At 35.3% G+C, this 22,626-nt stretch overlaps 4 protein-coding genes and 1 pseudogene across 8 annotated transcripts; 3 read left to right on the forward strand and 2 right to left on the reverse strand.

Moving 5' to 3' along the window:
* Window positions 1-495: 495 nt before the first annotated feature.
* LOC120170526 (UDP-glucose 6-dehydrogenase 4-like) lies at window positions 496-21,874 on the reverse strand. 4 transcript variants are annotated; one of them, XM_039178464.1, is made up of 3 exons: window positions 21,732-21,863; window positions 19,873-21,415; window positions 496-535 (listed from the first exon to the last, which is right to left on the reverse strand). In XM_039178464.1, the coding sequence occupies exon 2, from the start codon at window positions 21,379-21,381 to the stop codon at window positions 19,939-19,941; it is 1,443 nt and encodes a 480-aa protein (XP_039034395.1). In that variant the 5' UTR covers window positions 21,382-21,415; window positions 21,732-21,863; the 3' UTR covers window positions 496-535; window positions 19,873-19,938. The 4 variants fall into 4 exon arrangements, with proteins under 4 accessions (XP_039034395.1, XP_039034394.1, XP_039034392.1 ...); XM_039178463.1 differs by lacking the exon at window positions 496-535 and adding an exon at window positions 7,483-7,515 and having other exon boundaries at window positions 19,868-21,401; window positions 21,732-21,874; XM_039178461.1 differs by lacking the exon at window positions 496-535 and adding an exon at window positions 7,483-7,515 and having other exon boundaries at window positions 19,868-21,415.
* LOC120170510 lies at window positions 1,181-2,662 on the forward strand (annotated as a pseudogene).
* On the reverse strand, window positions 8,483-10,140 carry LOC120170533 (remorin 1.4-like). Its single transcript, XM_039178492.1, has 5 exons — window positions 9,959-10,140; window positions 9,646-9,856; window positions 9,325-9,478; window positions 9,065-9,146; window positions 8,483-8,802 (listed from the first exon to the last, which is right to left on the reverse strand). Exons 2-5 carry the CDS (start codon window positions 9,839-9,841, stop codon window positions 8,530-8,532), a joined length of 705 nt encoding a protein of 234 aa, XP_039034423.1. The 5' UTR covers window positions 9,842-9,856; window positions 9,959-10,140; the 3' UTR covers window positions 8,483-8,529.
* Window positions 11,958-12,966, forward strand: LOC120170536. The gene is made up of 2 exons (XM_039178495.1): window positions 11,958-12,219; window positions 12,477-12,966. The coding sequence occupies exons 1-2, from the start codon at window positions 12,043-12,045 to the stop codon at window positions 12,657-12,659; spliced, it is 360 nt and encodes a 119-aa protein (XP_039034426.1). The 5' UTR covers window positions 11,958-12,042; the 3' UTR covers window positions 12,660-12,966.
* Window positions 14,181-18,084, forward strand: LOC120170531 (probable leucine-rich repeat receptor-like protein kinase At1g35710). 2 transcript variants are annotated; one of them, XM_039178489.1, is made up of 11 exons: window positions 14,185-14,311; window positions 14,777-14,924; window positions 15,260-15,331; window positions 15,962-16,033; window positions 16,663-16,734; window positions 16,854-16,997; window positions 17,082-17,162; window positions 17,281-17,352; window positions 17,462-17,533; window positions 17,687-17,758; window positions 17,852-18,084. In XM_039178489.1, the coding sequence occupies exons 1-11, from the start codon at window positions 14,227-14,229 to the stop codon at window positions 17,940-17,942; spliced, it is 981 nt and encodes a 326-aa protein (XP_039034420.1). In that variant the 5' UTR covers window positions 14,185-14,226; the 3' UTR covers window positions 17,943-18,084. The 2 variants fall into 2 exon arrangements, with proteins under 2 accessions (XP_039034421.1, XP_039034420.1); XM_039178490.1 differs by lacking the exon at window positions 17,852-18,084 and having other exon boundaries at window positions 14,181-14,311; window positions 17,462-17,573; window positions 17,631-17,752.
* Window positions 21,875-22,626: the final 752 nt, after the last annotated feature.

Genomic DNA, 22,626 nt, shown 5'->3' on the forward strand with positions numbered 1-22,626 from the left:
AAGACTATCAAACAATTTTCAATCATGATACTTGCGGATCGAATCATCCATATAATATACAAAAAGAAACTCCATATATTTGATATCTTTCTCTTTGAATGAGATCTCAATTTAAACGACGGTTTCATTAGATATCTTACAACTAGAATCCATATTTTTTCGATCCAGTTCCTCCACCACCGCGAACCCCAGTTAGATTCAGACATGATACACTTTTTAGTTATTGGGAGAACCCAAATATTCTCTTTCAGACCCAGGAAACATCTCTCAGATATCTTTTTTCCTTTTGGAAGATATAGGAGCAAAACAATCAACCTATTTATTTAATATATTTTTAAAAGTTAAGATAATAATATATATTTTTTAATATGAAATAAGAATAAAATATTTAAATATATTTAATATATTTTAAGTTAAGATATTTTTAAAAAAATATTTTTATGTGATGATAGAGATAAAATATATATTTTTACATTAAAATAAAAATAAAATATATTTAATAAGTTAAAAAAAATAAAAGATCATTTTAAAATTTAAGATATATAAAATATTATTATTTTTGATAAAAGCATTTACATAATAAGATATAATATATATATTATTTGTTGTCCAAAACAAACCAAATTTGGCTTAATGTTTGGTCTCCCTTATTCTAGCCAATGTCCTAGGTTTGATTCTTCTTGCTTCTTTTATTGCGCAAATTTGTTTTCTTTCAAACAGAGGGTGATATGTGTCACCCTTTGATTGTTGGAAAATAAATCTATTAAATTAAAATAAATTTAATCCTCAAATCAAATGACGACATATGTCTTAATAGGTGTCACTAATAACACATGACACCTCCTGATTCGAAGGTTAAATTTATTTTAATTTATTATAATTAGGATCAAATTGAAAGAATATATAAGTAATAGGGACCAATGTAATTATGCCAAATAGTTTAACTACCACGTCACCTACTCTGTTAAATGTTAACGGCATGTGGCTTGATTGAAGCATTTAATTAGTTGGGTTGTCTGATTGATCAAATTAAAACATTGGTGATTAAAATGATTTTCAACCATAGTTGAGTGGTCACCTGTATAGTTTACCCTAAAAAAATACATTTCGATAAATAAATTATGTGAATGTCATTTTAATATTTTTTTGAAAAATATATATTTTGATAAATTAGATACACCTAAGCCTTAAAAACCCTAACTTAACTATTCACTCGTATAAAAGCTTAACCTCAACCGATCTTCTTCATCACTTCGTTTTGCATCCCTCGAATCCCAAATCAAAAACCAGTTAATGGCAGAAAGAGGCGGCGGAGAGCGCGGCGCATTCAGGCGTGGCTTCGGCGGCGGGAGATCCGACCGTGGCCCGAGAGGCAGGCGCCGCGGCCGCAAAGATGAGGAGGAGAAGTGGGTTCCGGTAACAAAACTCGGCCGTTTAGTCAAAGCGGGAAAAATTACTTCCCTCGAACAAATCTACCTCCACTCCCTCCCAATCAAAGAGTACCAAATCATCGACCAGCTCGTTGGCCCTTCACTGAAAGACGAAGTGATGAAGACACTCCCGTCCAGAAACAAACACGTGCCGGCCAGCGCACCGTTTCAAGGCCTTCGTCGTCGTCGGCGACGGAAACGGACACGTTGGGTTGGGAGTAAAGTGTAGCAAAGAAGTTGCAACTGCTATTAGAGGCGCCATAATATTGGCCAAGCTGTCGGTGATACCAGTGAGGAGAGGCTACTGGGGGAATAAGATCGGCAAACCTCATACGGTGCCGTGTAAGGTTACCGGAAAATGTGGGTCGGTCACTGTTAGGATGGTACCGGCTCCTAGAGGTGCGGGGATTGTAGCTGCTAGGTGCCCAAGAAGGTGCTTCAGTTTGCTGGGATTGAAGATGTTTTCACTTCTTCAAGGGGTTCCACCAAGACTCTTGGTAACTTTGTCAAGGTATTGTGTTGTGTTTTCCTTTATAAGTTTTACTTGTTTGGATTTCTTGTTTAAATATTATTTATGGATTAAGGTTAATTTGGAACTCGGTTGTTATACATGTTAGCTTCAGTTGCTGAACATTGGATCGATGTTAGCTATTGTTTCTTATGTTTGTTTAATGGTTTTGGCTTGGCCAAAATAATGTTATTGGTTGTTCATTTAGCTTGGTAGAACAATGTTTATACTTGTTTATTTAGCTCAATAACGAACATAAACAAATAAACATGAACACAGCCTTGTTTTAATGTGTCCGGTTCATTTACATATGTGCACTATTGTTGCTGAGTGCATGTAATTGGAAAATTAGTGTGTCTTCATGCTTGATAGCCTGCTTATTTTCTTATTCTTGCAAATGTAAATGCAGGCCGAAGAGACTCGATTCACGAGGTCTCCTTTCCAAGAGTATATGATCTGTTGGGGAGCCATCGAAGACTCTTGTATGGGGTGAGTGACATTTAATACTATGTTGTTCTGTATTTTAAGATCATGTGCCTGGATTAGGCTTGATAAGGGGTATTTCGGAAGAATCATACAACCCATCTACCATTTGGTGTCTTGGATGACAGCTCCTGCCTCCGTGCTTCCTGGATTGTTGATTGAACATCCATCCGGATTAAGTTTAACCATCCAAGGCAAGTGTGGTACCCCTCTTACACTCACTGGAGAGGGAATAGGTTGAATCCGACGGGGAAGAGATTAGGTGTGATACTTGGCTGCCTTTAAAAGGGCCTTGGTAATGACAGAGTCAGCATGGAAGTTTCCTCCAAAGATTTTTCTGGTTCATTATGCCAAATCTTGGATTCATCCAATCCTTAAAGCTTATGCTCGGGGTTTGTCGGTTAGCGTTACTAGGACATGCTCGATTCAACCGAGCTTGGGAGATAACACAAACCCATAACAAATGTTCAATGGTTTCAGGGTGTTCGGTACAGAAAGGAAACCACTCATTGAGTTGAAGTCCTCGTTTGATAGTAAGGCCTTCTGTAAGCATGCCTAAGGTTATATAAATAAGATGAGATATAAGACATGATAGATTGTAAGTTGAATTTAATTTGATGAAAGCTTAGACAACACTTGATTCAAATGGATTTGACTCGCATTTTTAACGAGTCAAAGTGAATTACTTTATATTTGATTTGAAATTTTACGAGTAATTGAAATAAATAAAATATTAACTTTCTAAATAAATTATTAATAGTATTAATATTTAGGGGTGTTTATTTTTCTGTTTTGACCGAATTAGTTCGGTTAATTCGGTCGTCCTCTAAATTAGTTAGGTAGGAAAACGGTTAATATTTTTTTCAATATTCGGTTAAAAGTTAATTCGGTTCGAAATCTGTTAATTAACTGAAATTATTAAATATGAAATATATATTAATAATACATATTTAAGTTAAAACTCATTAACAATTAAGAATCAATTTTTTTTAACCATACTAAACTCATTAAATTATCAATACCTAATTAAAATTTTAACCCAAATAAAAAAAATATTGTTATTATATTCAAATTAATCTAATTAAATAAATTATAAAAAAATTCGATTAATTCGGTTAACCAGGCGAAATAACCGAACTTTGTTTGGTTCAGTTAATGTTTTCAAAAACAAGTTCTGTTCGGTTAACGGTTAAAGAAAAAAATTGGTTAATTCGATTAATAGAAATTTAGTTCGGCCGGTGGTCGAATGAACCGTTTGAACACCCCTATTAATATTTATATGTTGTTTTCTTTTATAAAAAAATATTGTATAAAATATTCATATACTTAAATTTCGAGTTTGATTTAAGCTTCAATTAAGTCTAAGAATGTTTTGAGTTCAAGTGTTTTTTGAGACTGAATTGAACTTTAATTATTGATTCGAGCTAAGTTCGATAGTTTTAAATTTATGAGGAGTTTTTGAGTTGAGTTTAACATTAAATTTTTTTAATCGAGTCGAAGTTAACCATAATTGAACTCCACCTTTCCAAATAGTAATCGAGTCAATGTCCTCGTTTACATGGTGGACTTTATATTTCTGCTTGCTAATGTCCCATTTCACCAATCGCATCTTATTGCAATTATCATCGCCAACCAATGCAAATCTACAATTGATTTTGTCAGTCACTTGGTTTAAGGGATTAAACCCATATAATTTCCAATGTTTTTCATATTCAATAAATTGGAAATATGATACCCTAAGAGAAGAATAGTTTTATTTATCCACATTAATTTTTTGTTCCTCAAGGATTGTATGCATGGCGTATCACGTCTGGCAAAAAGACAACGAGTTTGCAATTGGGCATTGTCCTGTTAGATACACCAAGGATTTCAAGTATGCAAGGTCTGTAGAGAGTTTGGATCGTCTTCCCTAGTTTTCACCGATAAAAGCGTACGGGGAAGATAACAAGAAGACGTCGACGGCCATGATGTCCCTCAAGTAAAATATAATATGGTAGTTTTACATTACATAAGAGAATAGAAATCGATCTGAGTGTTGAATATGAAGATACATATGACATGAAAACATTTAGTTGTTAAAGTTTATTTCAATGAAGATTCTGAATAAATATATATTAATTAAAAAAAACCGAACATGCAATTATAAGGCTTGAACAAATCTAGGTTTATGTTATACAAAGATTAATCTCAAATCTCAATCCTCTTTTACGTTTGTGATGGCAAGGACTGCTAGCTGTCTCTGTTCGATTCATTTGAGCTGACACAGTGCTGCTGCCATCTTATTGTACAGCTCCATATTCATCGACTGCAACCCAAGAAAAACGTATTAGTTGATATCATAACAAAAAGAAGCAAAATCCCAACATTTCACGACTCACGTACTTGAGTTAGGAAAGCCCAAGATGGGTCAGGAAAAGGGATGGGGCCATTAGAGCCGCCACTTGTATTCGCTTGAGTTGCTGCAGCGGAGGCTGGAGGAATCATAGGCAGCGGTGCCGCTGTCGTGAAGTGTGGCTGCAGATGCAAAAGAGATTGGGAAGCGTTGTGAGCCATGGCGCGGCGTTGAGGTCTAGCAATCCCATGCCCATTCCTAAACCATGATGGTTAACTCCCATTATCCTGCTTAAACAGACATTTGCAGCTGCTGCTGTTGGTGCAGGCCTAGAGGCATCATCATCATGGGATGGATGCTTCTCATACTCATCATTTGAACTTGTACTGAAGTTGTTTCAAGTATTCTATCACTTCGTCAAGCATTGATGCTTTATCTGTCTATAATATCGTAATTGATATTCTAATCTCAAACTTGTTAGATGTAAGTTAATTTAAACTGACTCGATTACGTTACCGAATGCTTATTACTATCTTACCTTGCTTGCATTTGGCAACCAACTTCTGTAGGGTCTTCATCTTTGATTAATTCTATCTCTTCGTTTCTGCTACAACAAAATTCAAAATGTGAAAAACCCGCAAATCTTGAACGTGATTCGAGCAGATGGAGATTGGACTGCAATTTTACCCTTTCAGACAGATTATGAATAGCTGTTGCTCGACTTCGTCTTGTCGAGTGAGATCGACCTGTTTCATCTCGACTTTCCTATAAATTTTCAGGGTTTGAGTTGAGAAAATAGTAATCAAATTGTTAAAAAGAAATGCTTGTTCTTTTTACCGATCCATCATGGAAACCAGTCGCCGCCGTCGGTGGTTTTAGTTTTCAAGCTCCGAAGAGATTCACGGGAACCCGAAGTCGCCATCGTCGCATCGTTATCGACCTTGTGAAATGTACCACTGGCGCATGCATTACGGTCAACTCTATCTTCTTGATGAATCCCGCAACTTATCACGTGTTTCCTGCATTGATCTGAATCCGACATCGACCATGGCCGTTTCTTGATCAGTAATTGACCGAGCTTTCTCCGCCAGATGATGCGCCGATTATGTTTACCGGGGTGATCCGGTCCAAGTTCGGGTTGTGCATGTGGCTTGATGGACTATGGACTCTAGTGGTCACTTGACCTACTGGTGGCTTATTGTTGGTGCAGTAGGGAGGAACCCGTTGAGCCCATGCATGGCTGCTAACTTCCGACATCGACCATGGCCGTTTCTTGATCAGTAATTGACCGGAGCTTTCTCCGCCAGATGATGCGCCGATTATGTTTACCGGGGTGATCCGGTCCAAGTTCGGGTTGTGGCATGTGGCTTGATGGACTATGGACTCTAGTGTGTCACTTGACCTACATGGTGGCTTATTTGTTGGTGCAGTAGGGAGGAACCCGTTGAGCCCATGCATGGCTGCTAACTGGCCATTTCTCCATGTTTGCCCTGCAACTTCGTAGTTGGACCTGAATTACAAGCACAAAATAAACATAAAGAGAAAAACATAGGAAAGTACATGGTAATTAAGGTGGTAAGAGTCCATACAAGGGGACAACGTTGTTAAACAAAGATCTATCGGCTTCTTCTTCTTCTTCTTCGACCTGTTGTTGTCTTGGTCTTTGGTGCTTTAGATTCCAATTTGGTACCAAACACTGACTCATGATGATGAGTTGATTCTTTCAAACTCGCTCTCTTGTTTTGTCTTAATTTATGGCCAATCTCCAGCTTTGGAGTTGGAGTTTGAACTCTCTTATTTCCTTGTGTTTGGGGTCCCATTAACATGTGGTAGCCAACAAATATTGGATATGCTTCGCCTTTCCCACCATTTTCCATCTATTTTAAAATTATAATTTTCATATTAAATTGATTCTTAAATTTATGAAAATTTTAAGTTTATTTCCAAACTATGACCATTATTCTAAATTAATCCTTAAACTTTTGAATATTCCAATAACATCATCAAAATCATTCAAATATTTAAAGACTAATATAGAATGATGCCCATAATTTAGAGATAAATTTAGAATATTCAAAATTTTAGGGGCCAAACTTATAATCATAATTCCACACAACTAGGACCACTAAGTTGTTTCAACCGTGTTCAAAGAACAAACAACCATTCATATTTCATGCAAGTAGGCTAGGAGTGTCCTAGAGTTGGACCCCGAGATTTAATTAAATTCTATTTATGTTTTATATTGTTGATCGGTGCTAAAGATTTTCATTGAAATTAATATCACATAATTTAATAATATGTGTCAAATAAATAAATTTTATCCTCATATGACACATGGTCCTTACTATTAATAAATGTATTTGGTCCGTAGAAATAGACATGTTTAGGTCTTAAACAAATGATTTTAACTATCGAATAGATTCGGGTATTTTAATAAAAAAAATTTGTTTAAAAAATAAAATGTAATATTTAATGTCGATAAGTGTTTAATCTTAAGATTAAATTTAAGATTTTATAAATTCGAGTCAATATAATTTAATTTTAATTATTATCTGATAATAAAAACTTTTTATTTGATTTTAATTATAGAATATAGAAAATAAATTGATATTATTGTATCAACTAATTTAATTTCGAGTTACATTTTACGAATATTTTATTTGTATACTGATAAAATTAAGTTATTTTACAATAAATACATTGACAACGATGTTTAAACATTTATATTCAAATAATAAATAAGAACTAAAAATCTGTTTTCATTTTAAGTTTAAACTATGGTCTGAAAACCTATCTACTAAAGGCAATAGATTTTGATTTGTTCTCAACCAGACATTGGAAGCAATGCCACGTGGACCTATGGCGATTGAGCCAGATATCACCCTCTTAGATGACCACCACGTGTCATAGTCAGTCATTCTCTTGCATTAAATTTGATAATGAATCTCAACGGCCCTCCTTGTTAATGTCAACCTAATGTTTTTCTATGTGGACCACAGAAAATTACATTTTCTAATTTCTATGCATGAATTTAAGATTTTATTTTATTTTTAATTATCAGTCTGCAGTCTAATAATTCATATTGATCCTTTTAATTTTATTTTTTCTATTTATAATATTAGAATTTAAATTTTTAATTCCGTTTAAGGAACGTACCACTTCATCTCACTAGACCCATTTCTATTTTCACTCACTTTATAGATCATAAAAATAAAATATATATTACAATATAAATTAATAAAATTTTAATATAAATTTTATTTAAAAATATAAAAATATGGATTTAGATTTACAAATTCAGTAAAATAATTTAGATCACAATAAAATAAGCATATAATAATGATCAAATTGTGTCAAAGGTGCTTGGCGAAAAAGGAAAAAATTGTATTGAATGACTTTCATAATTCAATTTTGGTGGATTTAATCATTGTAGTATAATTTAATTATTTTTAATCCCTTGACTTTTAAAAATGTTTATTTTCAGTCACCAAATTAACTTTTTTTTCCTGGTAGTTTTGCCAAATAATTTGACATGATTTATTTTTATAAAAAAATTATGATAATGCAATGTATAAATAATGGTAGTTTTCATATTGTTAGAAAAAAATTTATTTATCCAACAAGTAGGTAGGTAATCATAAGTTCAATTCACAATGTTAGAAATGAAGTAAATTAAACTGTGAGGATCTCCTCCCTAATCACCTTCACAGTATTTGATTTAGAATAATCGATTAAAATCTAACTCTTCATTTCATATCAAGTTGGTATCAACATTTTCATTCACAGGACTTATATCTTATGTTTGTCACATGACGTTCTTCATGCACAAATATTTTTTTTATGTTGTGTGTGGTGTAATTCAGAAAGAAACAGGAAACAGGAACAACTCCCGAAGCTCTCATTTGCTTTGATTTGTCTTTGATCTTCAATTCCTCGTTTCTTCTCTTCTCGTCAATCTGAGCTCTTGCTCCACCTGCTATTTCATCGATTCTCGATATTTTCAACTCGTAAAGCTGATGTCTCCTTTTCATTTTTTTCTCCAATTCTTTCTGCATATTTCAAATGAAAATTTCGATATTTTTTAACGTAAAATCTTACATTCGAGTTTTATGAATAAAATAAACGGATGCTAGATAAAAATTCTTCCTTTTAAGTTCAACCCAACTTGATTCTGAAATAATTATAATCCAAGGTGATTGTTTTATACAAAATATGTATGTATTTTGATCTGATTCGGCTTACGAACATATTCGTATGGTATCGAAGAATATCATACAGTGAAATTAATTAAGCTAAAAGTTGAGGGCTAACCTTTCTTCTTTCCATCTTGATTTTGGCTCGCAGCTTCTTTTCCTTCTCCCATGCAAGAATTGATGCTTTCATTCTCTCATATCTAAATGAAAAGTTAAAAAAAATCTGACTAGAGATCGAATGGTTCGGATATCTAGTTTTCAGTTCAATCAATTTTCATTTAAATTTAAAATTCTGATTCGAACCGGATTAACTCGAACCTAATCTGAATTGAATTTAGGTCCGGGATCTTAGATCCATTGAAAATAAGAAGTAAGTACCGTTTGTTAAGTTTGTCCAACTCAGCTTTCTCCCAATCGTCTGCTTTAGTCTCCAAAGCATTGCGTTGGGGATAGTTTCCCTTCAACCTTTGGTCTCCAGCTGATGAACCACCAGCTTTTCTAGTTTCCATTGGCTTTCTGCTGCAAGATTGGCCTGCAAAACAAACAAATTTCATTGTTGAAAAATGAAAATAGATTCGAATCGAGTTTAATCAATATATTTATTCGAGCTTTTGTTTAAATTTAAATATAATTATTTATAATACTATAATACTGATCGGATCCACCTCTCTAATCAAATATTTTCTTTTTTACTATTACCTGCAGTTATGACTTGGTTGCTAGAGTATCGCCTGGTAACTCTATCTGGATTCCGAACCCTAGATATGGTATCTTGCCTCGATCGCTCTATCGTGATCCTATGTCGTGCTTCATCTTTTTCGATGGAGTTGACAACATAAGCAGCCGCTGCGACTCCGACGGCAAACTCCGTCTCATACTGCCGGACCTTATTCATTTTCTCCGACAAAGACTGTGTCGCGGGACCAGGTTCAGAACATTGAAACACCTTTTTGACTTGATATACGTAAGTTCCTGCATGATTAATGAATTGTAATGTATGCACGTAGCGTACCTTGTTTGATTGATGAACTTTGTGGTTATGCAGAAGCTTTGATCACATATATGTTGTCGGATGTCATGTTGGGAACTGTTTGGTTTTAAATAAGACTTGAGATCCATTGGCTGTTGATTGGAACAAAAACGCTTGGAGATTAAGAAACTGCCTCGAGCTGATGTATAAATGAAAGCAAAGAATCTGTGTCTCTCATGCATTATATTCCGTTACCAATCGTAAACTCTATTACATGCAATATTATTATATCTGAATTTTTGATTAGGTTAATATTTAAAGAATGGTGAGATTGTGAAGAAATGGTGTATAAAGCAAACTTAAGCTTTAGTTTAGAAGGTTGAAAGAAGGGTGGAATCAAATGAAAAAGGTATCCCATTTTGATGCAGCAATATATGCCTTATCGGCTTTGAATGGAAGGGTATAATGTCACGTGGGTGGGTATGTATGCCCAATTTACACAAGCAAAAGCTTTTGTTTGTAACACTAATTCTATTATTGTTCGGTTTAAAAAATTACAATATAATTTTTTATTAATATGGACTAAGTATAAGGTAGTATATGTTTAAAGGTAACTTTAAATCATTTGACAATAAATTCTTACGCTTCTAACATTCATAGTGCTCGAATCCAGAACATCAAGGGATAACAACAATTCTTTTATTACCGAAATCACTTATTTCGTACAATTTACGATATAATTTAAATAAATTAAAATTTTTATATCCGAGGATTTTAAGATTGATATCTTTATGAAATAGCTCAAATTACTTAATAAAAAACAATCAAATTGCTTAACAATAGACACGATCACGATAATCAATGACATGAGTTATTAAGGAGCATTTATGAATGGAGCAGGATTGTAGTGAATCTCTTTCTCTGATCCGACCTATTAACAAATATATTGCTTGATGGCTCAATGGATGAGGATGAAACAGTGAAGCTTGGCCCAACTTTCAAAAGGTCCATTAAGAAGTTCGCCTTCTGTTCCATTCGATTTGCAGGAAAAAAGCACAAAATTCATGACCGCAACAACGAGAAAATCCTCTAAAAGAAATTAAACCCCGACCGTAAATCTTTCAAAATTCACGCAAATGCACCAGTCACAGCAACAACCGCAACAATCTTCATTCACGTAACTTCCTCAATCCTCTACTATCATATCCTCAACCACCACCGACTTATCCCTCCCACCAACAATTTCTGTACCCTTCGGGAACAGACCCCTATGCCCATCAGCATCAGTTCGCCTTAACCCAAGCTGGATTTGAAGTGAACGCTCAGTTTTATGAGCACCCAAATGGGGCTTATCAGAGTTGGATCACTACACACGCTGATCCCATTACGTGTGATCCTAACGTTTGTTCTTCTTTCCCTTTCTTTTGATTAGGATTTTGGATTTTTTTATTTGAAATTCGTTACTATTTGTTTGATATTTCAACTATTTTAGGTCCAGCATTGAGTTTTTTTCCCAACTGAGAATCATTCATTGGCCGTGGAATTGATGCTTTCTGGAATATATGTAATATATATGCATGTGTGTATGTATATGTCATTCATTTATCCTTAGTATATATAGGAGATTACATGTGCAAGATATTTTTGTAATGGAAGGGGTGATGTTTTGTTTCGGATTAACTACTACCTATGTTACTCGGACTCGGTTTTTGAGTATCGTTTATACCCGGAAATGTGATGGAATTGGGTGTTAGCGACAGATATTTCAAGGGAAATGAAGAATCAGAGCAATGTAGATGAAATTCTGTCTTATATTTTAAAGTGTCTCTTTGATGAATAGATGAATGGTGTTTAGTCGTTTGGATTTTTTATACTTCATACATTTTGGGGTTTGCAGCCGTCGATAGTGGCTTTGAATTCCAACGATTGGTTGATTCAGTCCTCGGTGAATAATTTAGTTAGCACACCAAATCAAACTGGGCTGGTCCAACCAATGAAATGATGTTTGCAATATTGAATGCAACACAAAAGATATTTATGACAAACACATCGCAGGAAAGAAGCATCGAAGGAACCTGCAAGAAAAGATTAGCTCCAGTATTGCCGTACTCGAATCTTCCAATGCAATGATACTCGGGGCTTCCAGTGTGGTGAATGCTCAAGAGTTGGAGAGGAAGAAGCAAAAGCTTTTAAATTCTGGGGCAGCTGTTAACTCTGTTCGAATGTGCACCATATGCAACGTTGCTTGTAAAAGCTTTGAAGTGTTTGCGAAACATCTTTCCGGGAGGAGGCATCCTGCTCAGGTAACATTAATTATTAAACTAGGAAATCTCGAAGTAGAGTTAAATGCCAAGTGTTTTCGATTTATTTTATATTGATTTAAGCTTGCATACATGTAAGCATTATTTTCCACTTGCCCATCGCTGCCTGCTCGTAGATGCTTCCTTGTAACTTTTTCTCAATCCGAAACCTATTTTTGATAATCCATTTGTTATATTTGCAAGTTAAAGGGGGGCTCGGCCGTTAAATATGATTCTTTTATGTACATGTGATCATGCAGGCTGGACTAATAGCTGTGATGGCATTGGACCTTATCTCGCTGCGATCCGAGCTAATGATCACTCTTGGAATAAAGGCAAGAAGACAGCGAAGATCCTTCAATCTTCTTGGTGTGATGTCTGCCAAATTAACTGCAACAGCAACGATGCCTATGCAAAACACTTGTCCGGGAAAAAACACCTAAAGAACTTGGAGAATTTAGAAAAATCAAAGAATCCTTCCATGGGTACACCAGCTGGAACAGATCTGATGATTAAACCTGTATAGAACCCAGCAGTGGCAGCACAGCCCAAAGCATCAAAAGAGAGGATTTGGAGACTAAGAAACGGAAAGTTATGGAAGGCGGAGCGGCTGCTGCTGCAGTTAGAGTATGCACCATCTGCAATGTCGTATGCAACAGTCAAAAGGTCTTTGACTTTCATCTTACCCGACAGAAGCATGCCGCCATGGTAAAGAGGCAAGCCGACGCCAGAATAGCAACTGCCACTACTACTTAGAAGGAGAGCTGAGCTGCCACATAAAGCCAATGCATGTAGATTTTGTATCGGTCGTTGCGGTTGTTACTCGGATTTGTATGTGGCATCCGTACGGACTGAGTCTATTGTCTAAATTGAACTCCTGCTTTGTCTGCTGTGTAAAGCGTTGTATAAATTGGTTCCGCCCCATTTATATCTTCATGAGACGCGAGTACAATGCTATTTCGTTATATATTTTTGTTTCAGGGGGGAAGAAACTAAATTCAATTCAAATTTTGAATGACCATTAGAGATAGTAGGGTCGGGTTGACTTTGATCCGAGAATTTTATATTTCAACCCGACACCTAACTTTATAGAAGAATCTTATACGTCCCGATTTAGATGGGATGAGAGAATGAAAATCTATCCCGACTTTATCCGATTCGACGTAAAAAAATTAAGATTTTACACAAGATAAATAAATAAATCCAAAAAATTTAATATTAATTTAGAATTGAAGAATGAATGATGATAATTTTAATATAAATCGAACAGCCTAAGAAATTGTATAAGAGATTTATAAGGCCAATGTACATGTAGCATGTAACATGTTTATTTATTTATTATTATTATTAAAAAAACTTGAGGGTCAAAATGAATATCGACTCATATTTCAAGGGTTAAATTATCTATTAATTTATTTCATTTAAAAGTGTTAATTTAATCCTCAAACTATGCCTCTTATTCTAAATTGGTTTCTAAATTTTTGAATTTCCAATAACATCCAAAAAATATTCAAAGATTTGGGGACCAATATAGAATGAGGGTCATAGTTTGAGGGTGAAATTATAATGTTCAAAAGTTTAGGGACCATTTTAGAATGAGAGTCATAGTTTAAGGATGTAACTGGAATGTTCAAAAGTTTAAAGACAAAATTAGAATAAGGGTCATAAATTGTGAATGTGTAGTGCAATTAAATCGATTAACTAGGACAATTGAGGGGGACTTGGGAGATATTTTTACCTTCGATTAACCCTTTTCTATAATTTATTCAATAGTTCATAAAGATTGGTAAGTGGCCCCCCAATCTCTGTCGGCAACGGTCAACACAAAGAGACTAAGTAAAAATTACTGTAGAAATATATATTTTATATAAACGGTGGTGGCCAACTGGCCGTTGGCGGATCTCCACTGTAGCTTATAAATATACATAAATTATATGAAATTTACTAATTTAGAGTTTAATTTCAGTTTGTTTGGGGTTAGACTTAGATCTTTGTCGCTGCTCCGAAACTATGGTTTCCCTTTGGCCACTAACTTTGATTTGCATTTTAGCCTTTTCAATCTCCATTACTCACTGCAAGACTCTCAAGAGAGATGGTCAGTTTTTCCTTTTTGCTCCTTCCACTTAGATCTTCCCTTCATTGTTCTGTTTGATTGCTGAGAAAGTTTAGCTAGAAAATAATTGGTAATTTTTTTTAAAAACCCAGGATGTCATTTTTTTTATTAAAATGTAAAACGCACCATTTTTTGGTTCCAAATTAACGTTTTCTTTTAGTAATTGTATTCTTTTTGCTTCTTTACTTATGTTTTCATCTTCTTTAGAGATGGTTTTTTTGCTTAATTATTTGTCAGTCAGATCTTTGCTTGCTACTGATTTAGCATGAATTAGTTTAGTGCAACTTCAATTGATCTTTGGTTAAGAATTAAGATCTAAGAATCTTTTTTCTCAATGAACTTGGTTTTCATGTAGAATTGGAGTTTTCATCATTGAGAAGATTAAAATAGAATGTAAATCTGCTTGATGCAACGGCGTGATATTTGATGTTTGTGTTTTCATTGTAGTGAAAGCCTTAAATGAGATAAAAGCATCACTCGGATGGCGAGTTGTATATGCGTGGATCGGGGATGATCCTTGCGGAGATGGGGATTTACCGGTTTGGTCCGGTGTAACTTGTTCGACTCAAGGAGACTATAGAGTTGTTACTGAATTGTAAGTAATGAACTCTAAGAAATTCTATGCATTATATGGTTATTAGTGAAACGGTATGTCTTTTCTTCACAAATGCAATCTAATCAACAATGCAAAAGCCTTCCGCTATCAATTCTCCTTCTATGTTGAAATGAATACTGTTTTACATGATTGAATTTATATAGATTTTCCTTCTCATCATATGTTTTAGTTTGATTGGTATCTTCTCATTTTAGAGGCTAGGGGACACATATTCGAGTGAAGACTTTTCTGCCTTGATTCATTGTTGTTTGTTATTCTATAGGGTTTTATTGACTCTGACTTTAGATCATGATTATTGCCATTTTCTTTTACAGGGAGGTCTATGCAGTATCGATTGTTGGTCCTTTTCCTATTGCTGTTACTAATTTATTGGATTTAACAAGACTGTGAGTTCATTCTTTCTCATCCATTAAGTCTTAGAGGTCAATGAAACATGTTCCTTTTTTTTACTGTATCCGAGCTTTAAATTACAAGATCAAGTTCGGGTTGACATCAATTATTTCAAGTCTTTTAGGAGTTTGAATAATGCATATACTTGAGTTTCATTTCCTGCTTCTGGTCTGTAGAACATGCAGATGAAATTGGCATTTTAAATTAGTAAGCATGCATGAATAAATACGCCACTTTTGTACTTTTCTTATACTTTCTAGTATGAAGTGGATTAAAAATTGAGAAAAAGAACACTCACCGATAACTTGAAAGCTTGATGCAATCATGGATTCTTTAGATATAACCCTTGTATCTTTTCAATTAATCGCCTTGCATGTGTAATGTGGATTTACGTGTGCTTAACTTGTACATCACTCAATTCAAATTCGATGATTTTAATGTTCACATAAATTACACTCCGCCGAAATAGTGATGAAATTATATAATATCGTATTATGTGGTTAGTTGTGGTTCTCACTTACGGAAAAACATTTATACTTACAAAATAGTCATTATTGTCTATTAGCACTATCATGTAGATGTTCTAAATGAAACTTCTTTCCTTGTTGACTTTGCTAATGTGACAGGGATCTCCATAACAACAAGTTGACTGGCCCAATTCCTCCTCAAATTGGCCGACTGAGACGACTTAGAATGTTGTATGTTTTCTTCATTAGACTGTTATGCGGCAGACTTTAGAATTACTCTTTCTCTCTGAATATCAGTATGGATCAACCCGTTTCATATACTTTATACTGCATTTTGCCACAAGAGAAAAAAATTTATGATTTCCGGGTCTTTATCATTAGTGAAGTATTTGCTCTGAAGTACGCTATACACCAGTTAGGCTGTAGCTTGTTGGTATGTCACTTGTGATTGTTGGGTACAATTATGCATCGAACATGTAAATGTGTACTTTTTTCTATGGTTTTATATATTGGAGGGTCAAATCCCTATACTCATATCCAAAACATATGTCAGACAGATTTTGGACACGGGTACTTATAGAAAAAATAGTCAGGACTCGAGCATCATAGGAAAAGTTCTATAAAATATTAAAACCTTACCAGCATTTCCTATATTATACTCATCAGTGGATCCAAGCTTTATATTTCAATATTAACCATGTTGTGATATCTAGACCATATTTAAAAGCACCATTCATTTTCGATGAAAGAATGACAGATAATGTCGACAAAAACAATTTATTTCGTTAAAATTTGGTTATCTTCCATCTGTGAATATGTTTCTTTCAATTTCCAATGACCAACTTCAATGTATTGCATAGAAATTTGAGGTGGAATAAGCTCCAAGATGTCCTTCCCCCCGAGATTGGTGAGCTTAAAAGACTGACCCATCTGTGAGTAACTTTCTCTTATATTTCCCGGAATATCTCTCTCCGTATTGAATGTGTTTCAGTGTTTGTATATACATGCATGTTGGAATGAGTTCGGAAATATCTAATTGAAATTTCTTCAGGTCCTTGAGCTTTAACAATTTTAAGGGAGAGATTCCAAGGGAGCTCGCAAATCTACCTGAGCTCTGCTATCTCTACCTTCAAGAAAACCGTTTCACTGGGCGAATTCCACCCGAATTGGGCACTTTACAAAACCTTCGACACTTGTAATATACTGTACTTTTTGCTTTATCTTATTACAACGATCTTTCTTTCATTATTACGCCGAAAACTCATGTTTTTTTCTTCAGGGATGTTGGTAATAATCATTTGTTCGGTACGCTTCGGGAGCTTATTCGTATTGAAGGCTGCTTTCCAGTTCTACGCAATCTGTATGTTATATTTTAATTGTTAATGTGTTACGAAACTCATTGCTAATTATTTTTGTGCAATGACTTGTTTTCCATGTGATCGAGTGCAAAGTTGCTTAAGTTTGCGTTTGATGCACAGATATTTGAATAACAATTATTTGACTGGAGGAGTCCCGGCTCAGCTCGCAAATCTGACAAATCTGGAGATACTGTAAGTTCGAATAACGTTTCGATTTAAGTAATAATCTAACCAATTTGTATTTATGGGTCAAGTTTCAGTATCCCTTGCTCTTCTCTTACTTTTTTTGCATTGGTTGCAGGTACCTTTCATACAACAAGATGTCTGGAGTGATACCAACAGCACTCGCCCATATTCCGAAACTGACATATTTGTGAGATTTTCTAAAACACTGGAGTCTAGTTCGATTTAGAAATACGGACTAATTCTGTTTCCGAGTCTCTCACTTTCTTCCTGTTAAACGTGTTTTCTTTTCGTATACTTTTTGCTACGCTTAATGTCTACTCTGGAACGTCGATGATTACAGGTACTTGGATCATAACCAATTCTCAGGACGGATTCCCGACGCATTCTATAAGCATCCTTTATTGAAGGAACTGTGAGTCGTTTTCGTCGCTTAGTTTACGAGCCAAGAAACCACAAACGTGGGGAAGGAACAAATATCTAACCCTCTTTTTTACACGAATTCCAGGTACATCGAAGGGAATGGGTTCCGACCCGGAGTAAACCCCATTGGTGCACACAAGGTCCTTGAACTCTCAGACGCAGATTTCTTGGTTTAGGCAAAAAGCTGTGGAGAAAACCCAACCGAATTTTCAATCAATATTGCATTCTTTTGTTTCCCTTTTTTAGTTAGTTGTTTCAATAGAATATATATTATATATGGCGTCTTAGGTAAAACAGCTGAAAGCTGGAAGTGAAGATACATAAACGATGGAATATCACACTTCTATTAATGAAAGAGTAAACTACACTATTAAACTTTTAATCTTATCAATTTTAGCATTAACATTTATTTTTAAGTGTAATCATGTTACTCTGTCGTTAATGATTTAGTTAATGATTTAATAAGATGATGATATGGCAGTTGTGCGTCGTACCGTTGACGTGATTGCTTCACCAAGATGACATTGTTTTGGGTATCATTTTGGTGTGATTATTTCGAAAACTTAAAATAATTCATAAATAAATACTTTATGGAAAAATACTTTCCATGAAATTTGAACTAAAAACTTTTGAAAATCAATATTTAATACTCAACCACCGAACTAAATTAAGAATTTATTATATTTTTAACAAAATTAATATATAGGTTTAATAGCACCCATTAAGTTATATAACAAGAATATAATCAGCACCACCGTCATCAATGATTCAACGCCCGACTCCAACGACTTCCCGGCAAGATTCAACTGATATTCCCTCTCAGTATCTTCCCAAACCATCTTCAACGTCTGGCTCTCCTCATTCAACCGCCAAACATGCACTCAATACCCTCGCCATAACCTTCAACAAGCTTCACTTTCTTCAAAGCTTTGATCGATTCTTTGGTCGCCGGAACTAGCTTCGGAGCTTCTCGCATCGACAACTCCATAGCCATTGCCGCTGACTCATCATATTGTTCCCGCCTCAAAATCTTTTTAACTCGAAATATTATCCTTATCATGTCAAATCCCTTATTATTGTGATTCTTCTCTTTTTTCTAAAATCGAGTTCGCATCGGTGAAAGCTCGATCCAATATCGTTTCAACTTTCAAGGCCGCGTTGTTCGAGCCATCCGACTTTGAGTAAACGACGAGCACATTATTGTGGTGTTGATGGGACCCAAATACAAATTCTGGCCAAACAGAGAAATCCTCCTGCGAATCATCCTCTTGAAAATGGCCATTATCATCCTCGAGAAACTTGTGAATATGAAGTAGGAAATCGATTTGGGAAATGCGAGGAGCCTTGGTTGGAGTCAGAGAGTAATCTACCGTCATTTGAAACCGAGGTTCCCGGATTGCCATTATCAACACTGGCTACTCTCTTGAAGAAAAAAAACCCACTATCAACACTGTCCGGCAAGATTCAACTTTGATGATGGTAGTGCTGGTTATATTCTTGTTATATAACTTAATTGGTGCTATATATATATATATTAATTTTGTTAAAAATATAATAATTTCTTAAGTTAGTTTGGTGTTTGATTTTAGTTATTAAATATCTTTATTAGTTTGAATATATGGAAATTATTTTTAAGTCGTTTTGAATTTTTTAAACATCAAAGTAGTTGCGCCAAAATAACGTCGTTTGGTGATACAACCACGTTAGCAATATCACGATGCGTAACTGCCATGTCATTGTCTCGTTAAGTCATTAACGACAGAGTAACATAATTACACTTAAAAATAAACATTAGTGCTAAAATAAACAAAATAAAATATTTAGTGATATAAACAAGTTTGCGTTTAAGTTTTGAAGGAATCCGGTGTAGTTTACCCTTGATGAAATTTCAACACGTTAGCTAATATGGTCTCTCTAGTGTTGCTTGTTTCCCTTCAACATAGGGCGGGATAAAGTTGAAAAATGATATATCCCAACATGTATATGATAATATAATTTATAAATATAATAATTCAAATATGAATAGAATACGGGGCTACCCAGTTCGAACAAACAAGTCAAATTACATCTAAAGCCCCACATCCAGCGATTAAAAAAATAAAATAATTAAATTACTAAAAGGACCTTTCTCCAAGTTTAGTTGTATGATCTCTAGAGCCTTGAGACTATCTCTTACGCACAGCAGGCATGTTCTTTCAACCAAGGATCCAGCGGCTTCCCGATCGAGTACACGATGAAACCAATATCCCTTAACATCTCGACATTCATGACGTTACGACCGTCGAACACAAATGCCGGCTTCTGCATGTTGTCGAAAATTCTCTGGTAATCGAGCGTCTTGAATTCATCCCATTCCGTAAGAATGCACACAGCATGAGCATCCTTGGTTGCGGCGTAAGCATCCCAAGCGACGCTCACTTGCTTCACCGAAGTGGGACTCATCGGCTGGAGATGAATCGGGTGATCCCAATCAAACTTGTTCATCGTCAAATCCCTCTGGATCTGATCCTCCGTGACCTGTGGATCGTATATGCTCAACCGTGCCTTATCACCCAACAGGCCTTTGCAAACATCGATGGCCGGAGTCTCCCGCGTGTCGCCTGTATCCTTCTTGAATGCAAATCCAAGGATGGCAATTTTCTTACCTGCCACTGTGTTGAACATCGACGACACGACCCTATTTACGAATCGGTTCTTCTGGTAATCATTCACTTTAATAACTTGTTTCCAGTAGTTTGCAACTTCAGGCAGTCCATTACATTCACATATATAGACCAAATTCAATATATCCTTTTGAAAACAAGAACCACCAAAACCAACACTGGCATTCAAAAACTTTGGTCCGATTCTCGAGTCCTTACCGACGGCATGGGATACTTGGGAAACATCGGCACCGGTGGCCTCACATAGAGCTGACATTGCATTAACCGAGGAGATACGTTGAGCCAAAAAGGCATTGGCCGCAAGCTTCGAGAGCTCGGCGGACCAAAGATTGGTCGTAATGATCCGGTCTTCGGGCACCCAATGGGCATAAACATCTTTCAATGCTTGAATTGCCTTTAAACCCTCAGGGGTTTCCCTGCCTCCAATTAGAACCCTGTCCGGATTAAACAGGTCCTGAATTGCAGTTCCTTCGGCTAGAAATTCCGGGTTCGATAGGATCTGATATTTGATCCCTTTGCTATTGTGCATCAGGATCCGTTCGATCGCTTCCGCCGTTTTCACCGGGACAGTCGACTTCTCGACGACGATTTTGTTCGATTTGGATACATCAGCAATCATCCTGGCTGCACTCTCCCAATATGTAAGGTCAGCAGCTTTGCCAGCTCCAAGGCCTCGGGTTTTCGTTGGCGTGTTCACGGAGACGAAGATTATATCTGCTTCAGAGACATGTTTTTCGACGTCGGTGCTGAAGAACAGGTTCTTTCCCCTGCACTGCTTGACCACCTCATCAAGACCCGGCTCGTAGATCGGCAATTGATCACCATTCCAGGCCGAGATTCGAGAAACTGAGATGTCGACGACGGCTACTTCAATCGAAGGGCAGTTGAGTGCAATGACTGCCATTGTTGGACCTCCAACATAACCAGCTCCAATGCAACAAATCTTCACCATTTCTTCGGGTTTTACACAACCTAAAAGAACGAGAGATTAGCATTATTTTGCAAACACTAATTTCCATCAATGATTGTTGATTAAAAATAAATTTTCTCGGGAAACAAACACTGCTCTTCACTCAATGATTACAAACAAACATAATTTTTCTTATATTAAATCCTTATCCGACACTCAACGTGATCGTGCACGATTTCCAAGGAAGATAGAGTTAAATAAAGAAAATGGGAAATCTAATAGCAAAACATATCATACATAAACAACTTTTCTTCACTTAAACATTCAATCATACATACTAAAGGCAAACCGAAACAAAACAAAACATTCACGAGGAGAAGCTCAAATCATACCTTGAGAAGTAGCCAAGAAAAGAATTCGAGAGAAACCAAAAGGCAAGAGGAAGAAGAATATAATAAATGATATAAAAGACCCAATAACAAGAGCTCCTTAAATAACCCCAAAAAAAGTGAAATTACTCCAGATCTAAAGTGTAGCTTTCACACATAAAAGTAAAGTCAGATTTTCAGAGAAAAGGGAAGAAGGGGGAATGTTCAACACGTTTTCAAAGCAACACCAATGACTGTCACCTGTCAAAAACTGTTCATTTTATCATTTCACGCTAAAGGAACACACTTTGTAAATATTGGGATTCGGGATTTTGATTTCCGTTTTATGAATTTAATGGAATTTGAAGAATTGCATTGCATTGAATTTAAGTTTGGTTAGTTTTTTAAAGAATCGATGTTCTTCTGACAGCATAGGTAATTGCCTATTGGGCAAATGGCTCAACTTTTTACACCCAATAAGCGTTCTGCAATGTATACGTTTCTTTCTCCCGGATAGTTATGCGGTGCGGCGTCTAAAAAACGGTTAATATATAGTGTGATCGGTTAAATAATTGATCGATTAAAATTTATACCGGTTATGTTATATTATTTAACCGGAAATATTATAAAGTACAATAACATACTAGGTAGCGCTTATATAATGTAATAGGTAGCGCTTATATTTACCTATTTTATAAGTAAACCGGTATATTTATACCGATAGTATTACAAATTTACCTATTACATTATATTATATTGAAATTGTTCATACTTTTTATAAAAAGGATCGATATTTCTTTTAAAGTTATGTAATTTATGTTTCAATTTTTTTAATAGTGTTTCATGTTTTCCACCTACAATATTAATTTAATAATTTCATTTGCACAAAAAATTATTTGATTATTTGATATTTTATAAA

The sequence above is a fragment of the Hibiscus syriacus genome, unplaced genomic scaffold, assembly GCF_006381635.1.
Source record: "Hibiscus syriacus cultivar Baekdansim isolate YM2019G1 unplaced genomic scaffold, ASM638163v2 tig00111780_pilon, whole genome shotgun sequence".
NCBI classification, from domain to species: Eukaryota; Viridiplantae; Streptophyta; class Magnoliopsida; order Malvales; family Malvaceae; genus Hibiscus; species Hibiscus syriacus.

Excerpts from the sequence above, each read along its gene's own strand:
- LOC120170533 (XM_039178492.1), bottom strand. The coding sequence starts at position 9,841 with ATGAATAAGGTCCGGCAGTATGAGACGGAGTTTGCCGTCGGAGTCGCA. Across the intron at positions 9,479-9,645 it reads CAACCAAGTCATAACTGCAG|GCCAATCTTGCAGCAGAAAG; the intron begins GTAATAGTAAAA and ends TTTGTTTTGCAG. Across the intron at positions 8,803-9,064 it reads TCAAGATGGAAAGAAGAAAG|AAAGAATTGGAGAAAAAAAT; the intron begins GTTAGCCCTCAA and ends TGAAATATGCAG.
- LOC120170536 (XM_039178495.1), top strand. The coding sequence starts at position 12,043 with ATGATACTCGGGGCTTCCAGTGTGGTGAATGCTCAAGAGTTGGAGAGG. Across the intron at positions 12,220-12,476 it reads GGAGGAGGCATCCTGCTCAG|GCTGGACTAATAGCTGTGAT; the intron begins GTAACATTAATT and ends GTGATCATGCAG.
- LOC120170531 (XM_039178489.1), top strand. The coding sequence starts at position 14,227 with ATGGTTTCCCTTTGGCCACTAACTTTGATTTGCATTTTAGCCTTTTCA. Across the intron at positions 14,925-15,259 it reads TATAGAGTTGTTACTGAATT|GGAGGTCTATGCAGTATCGA; the intron begins GTAAGTAATGAA and ends TTTCTTTTACAG. Across the intron at positions 16,034-16,662 it reads CTGAGACGACTTAGAATGTT|AAATTTGAGGTGGAATAAGC; the intron begins GTATGTTTTCTT and ends TGTATTGCATAG.
- LOC120170526 (XM_039178464.1), bottom strand. The coding sequence starts at position 21,381 with ATGGTGAAGATTTGTTGCATTGGAGCTGGTTATGTTGGAGGTCCAACA.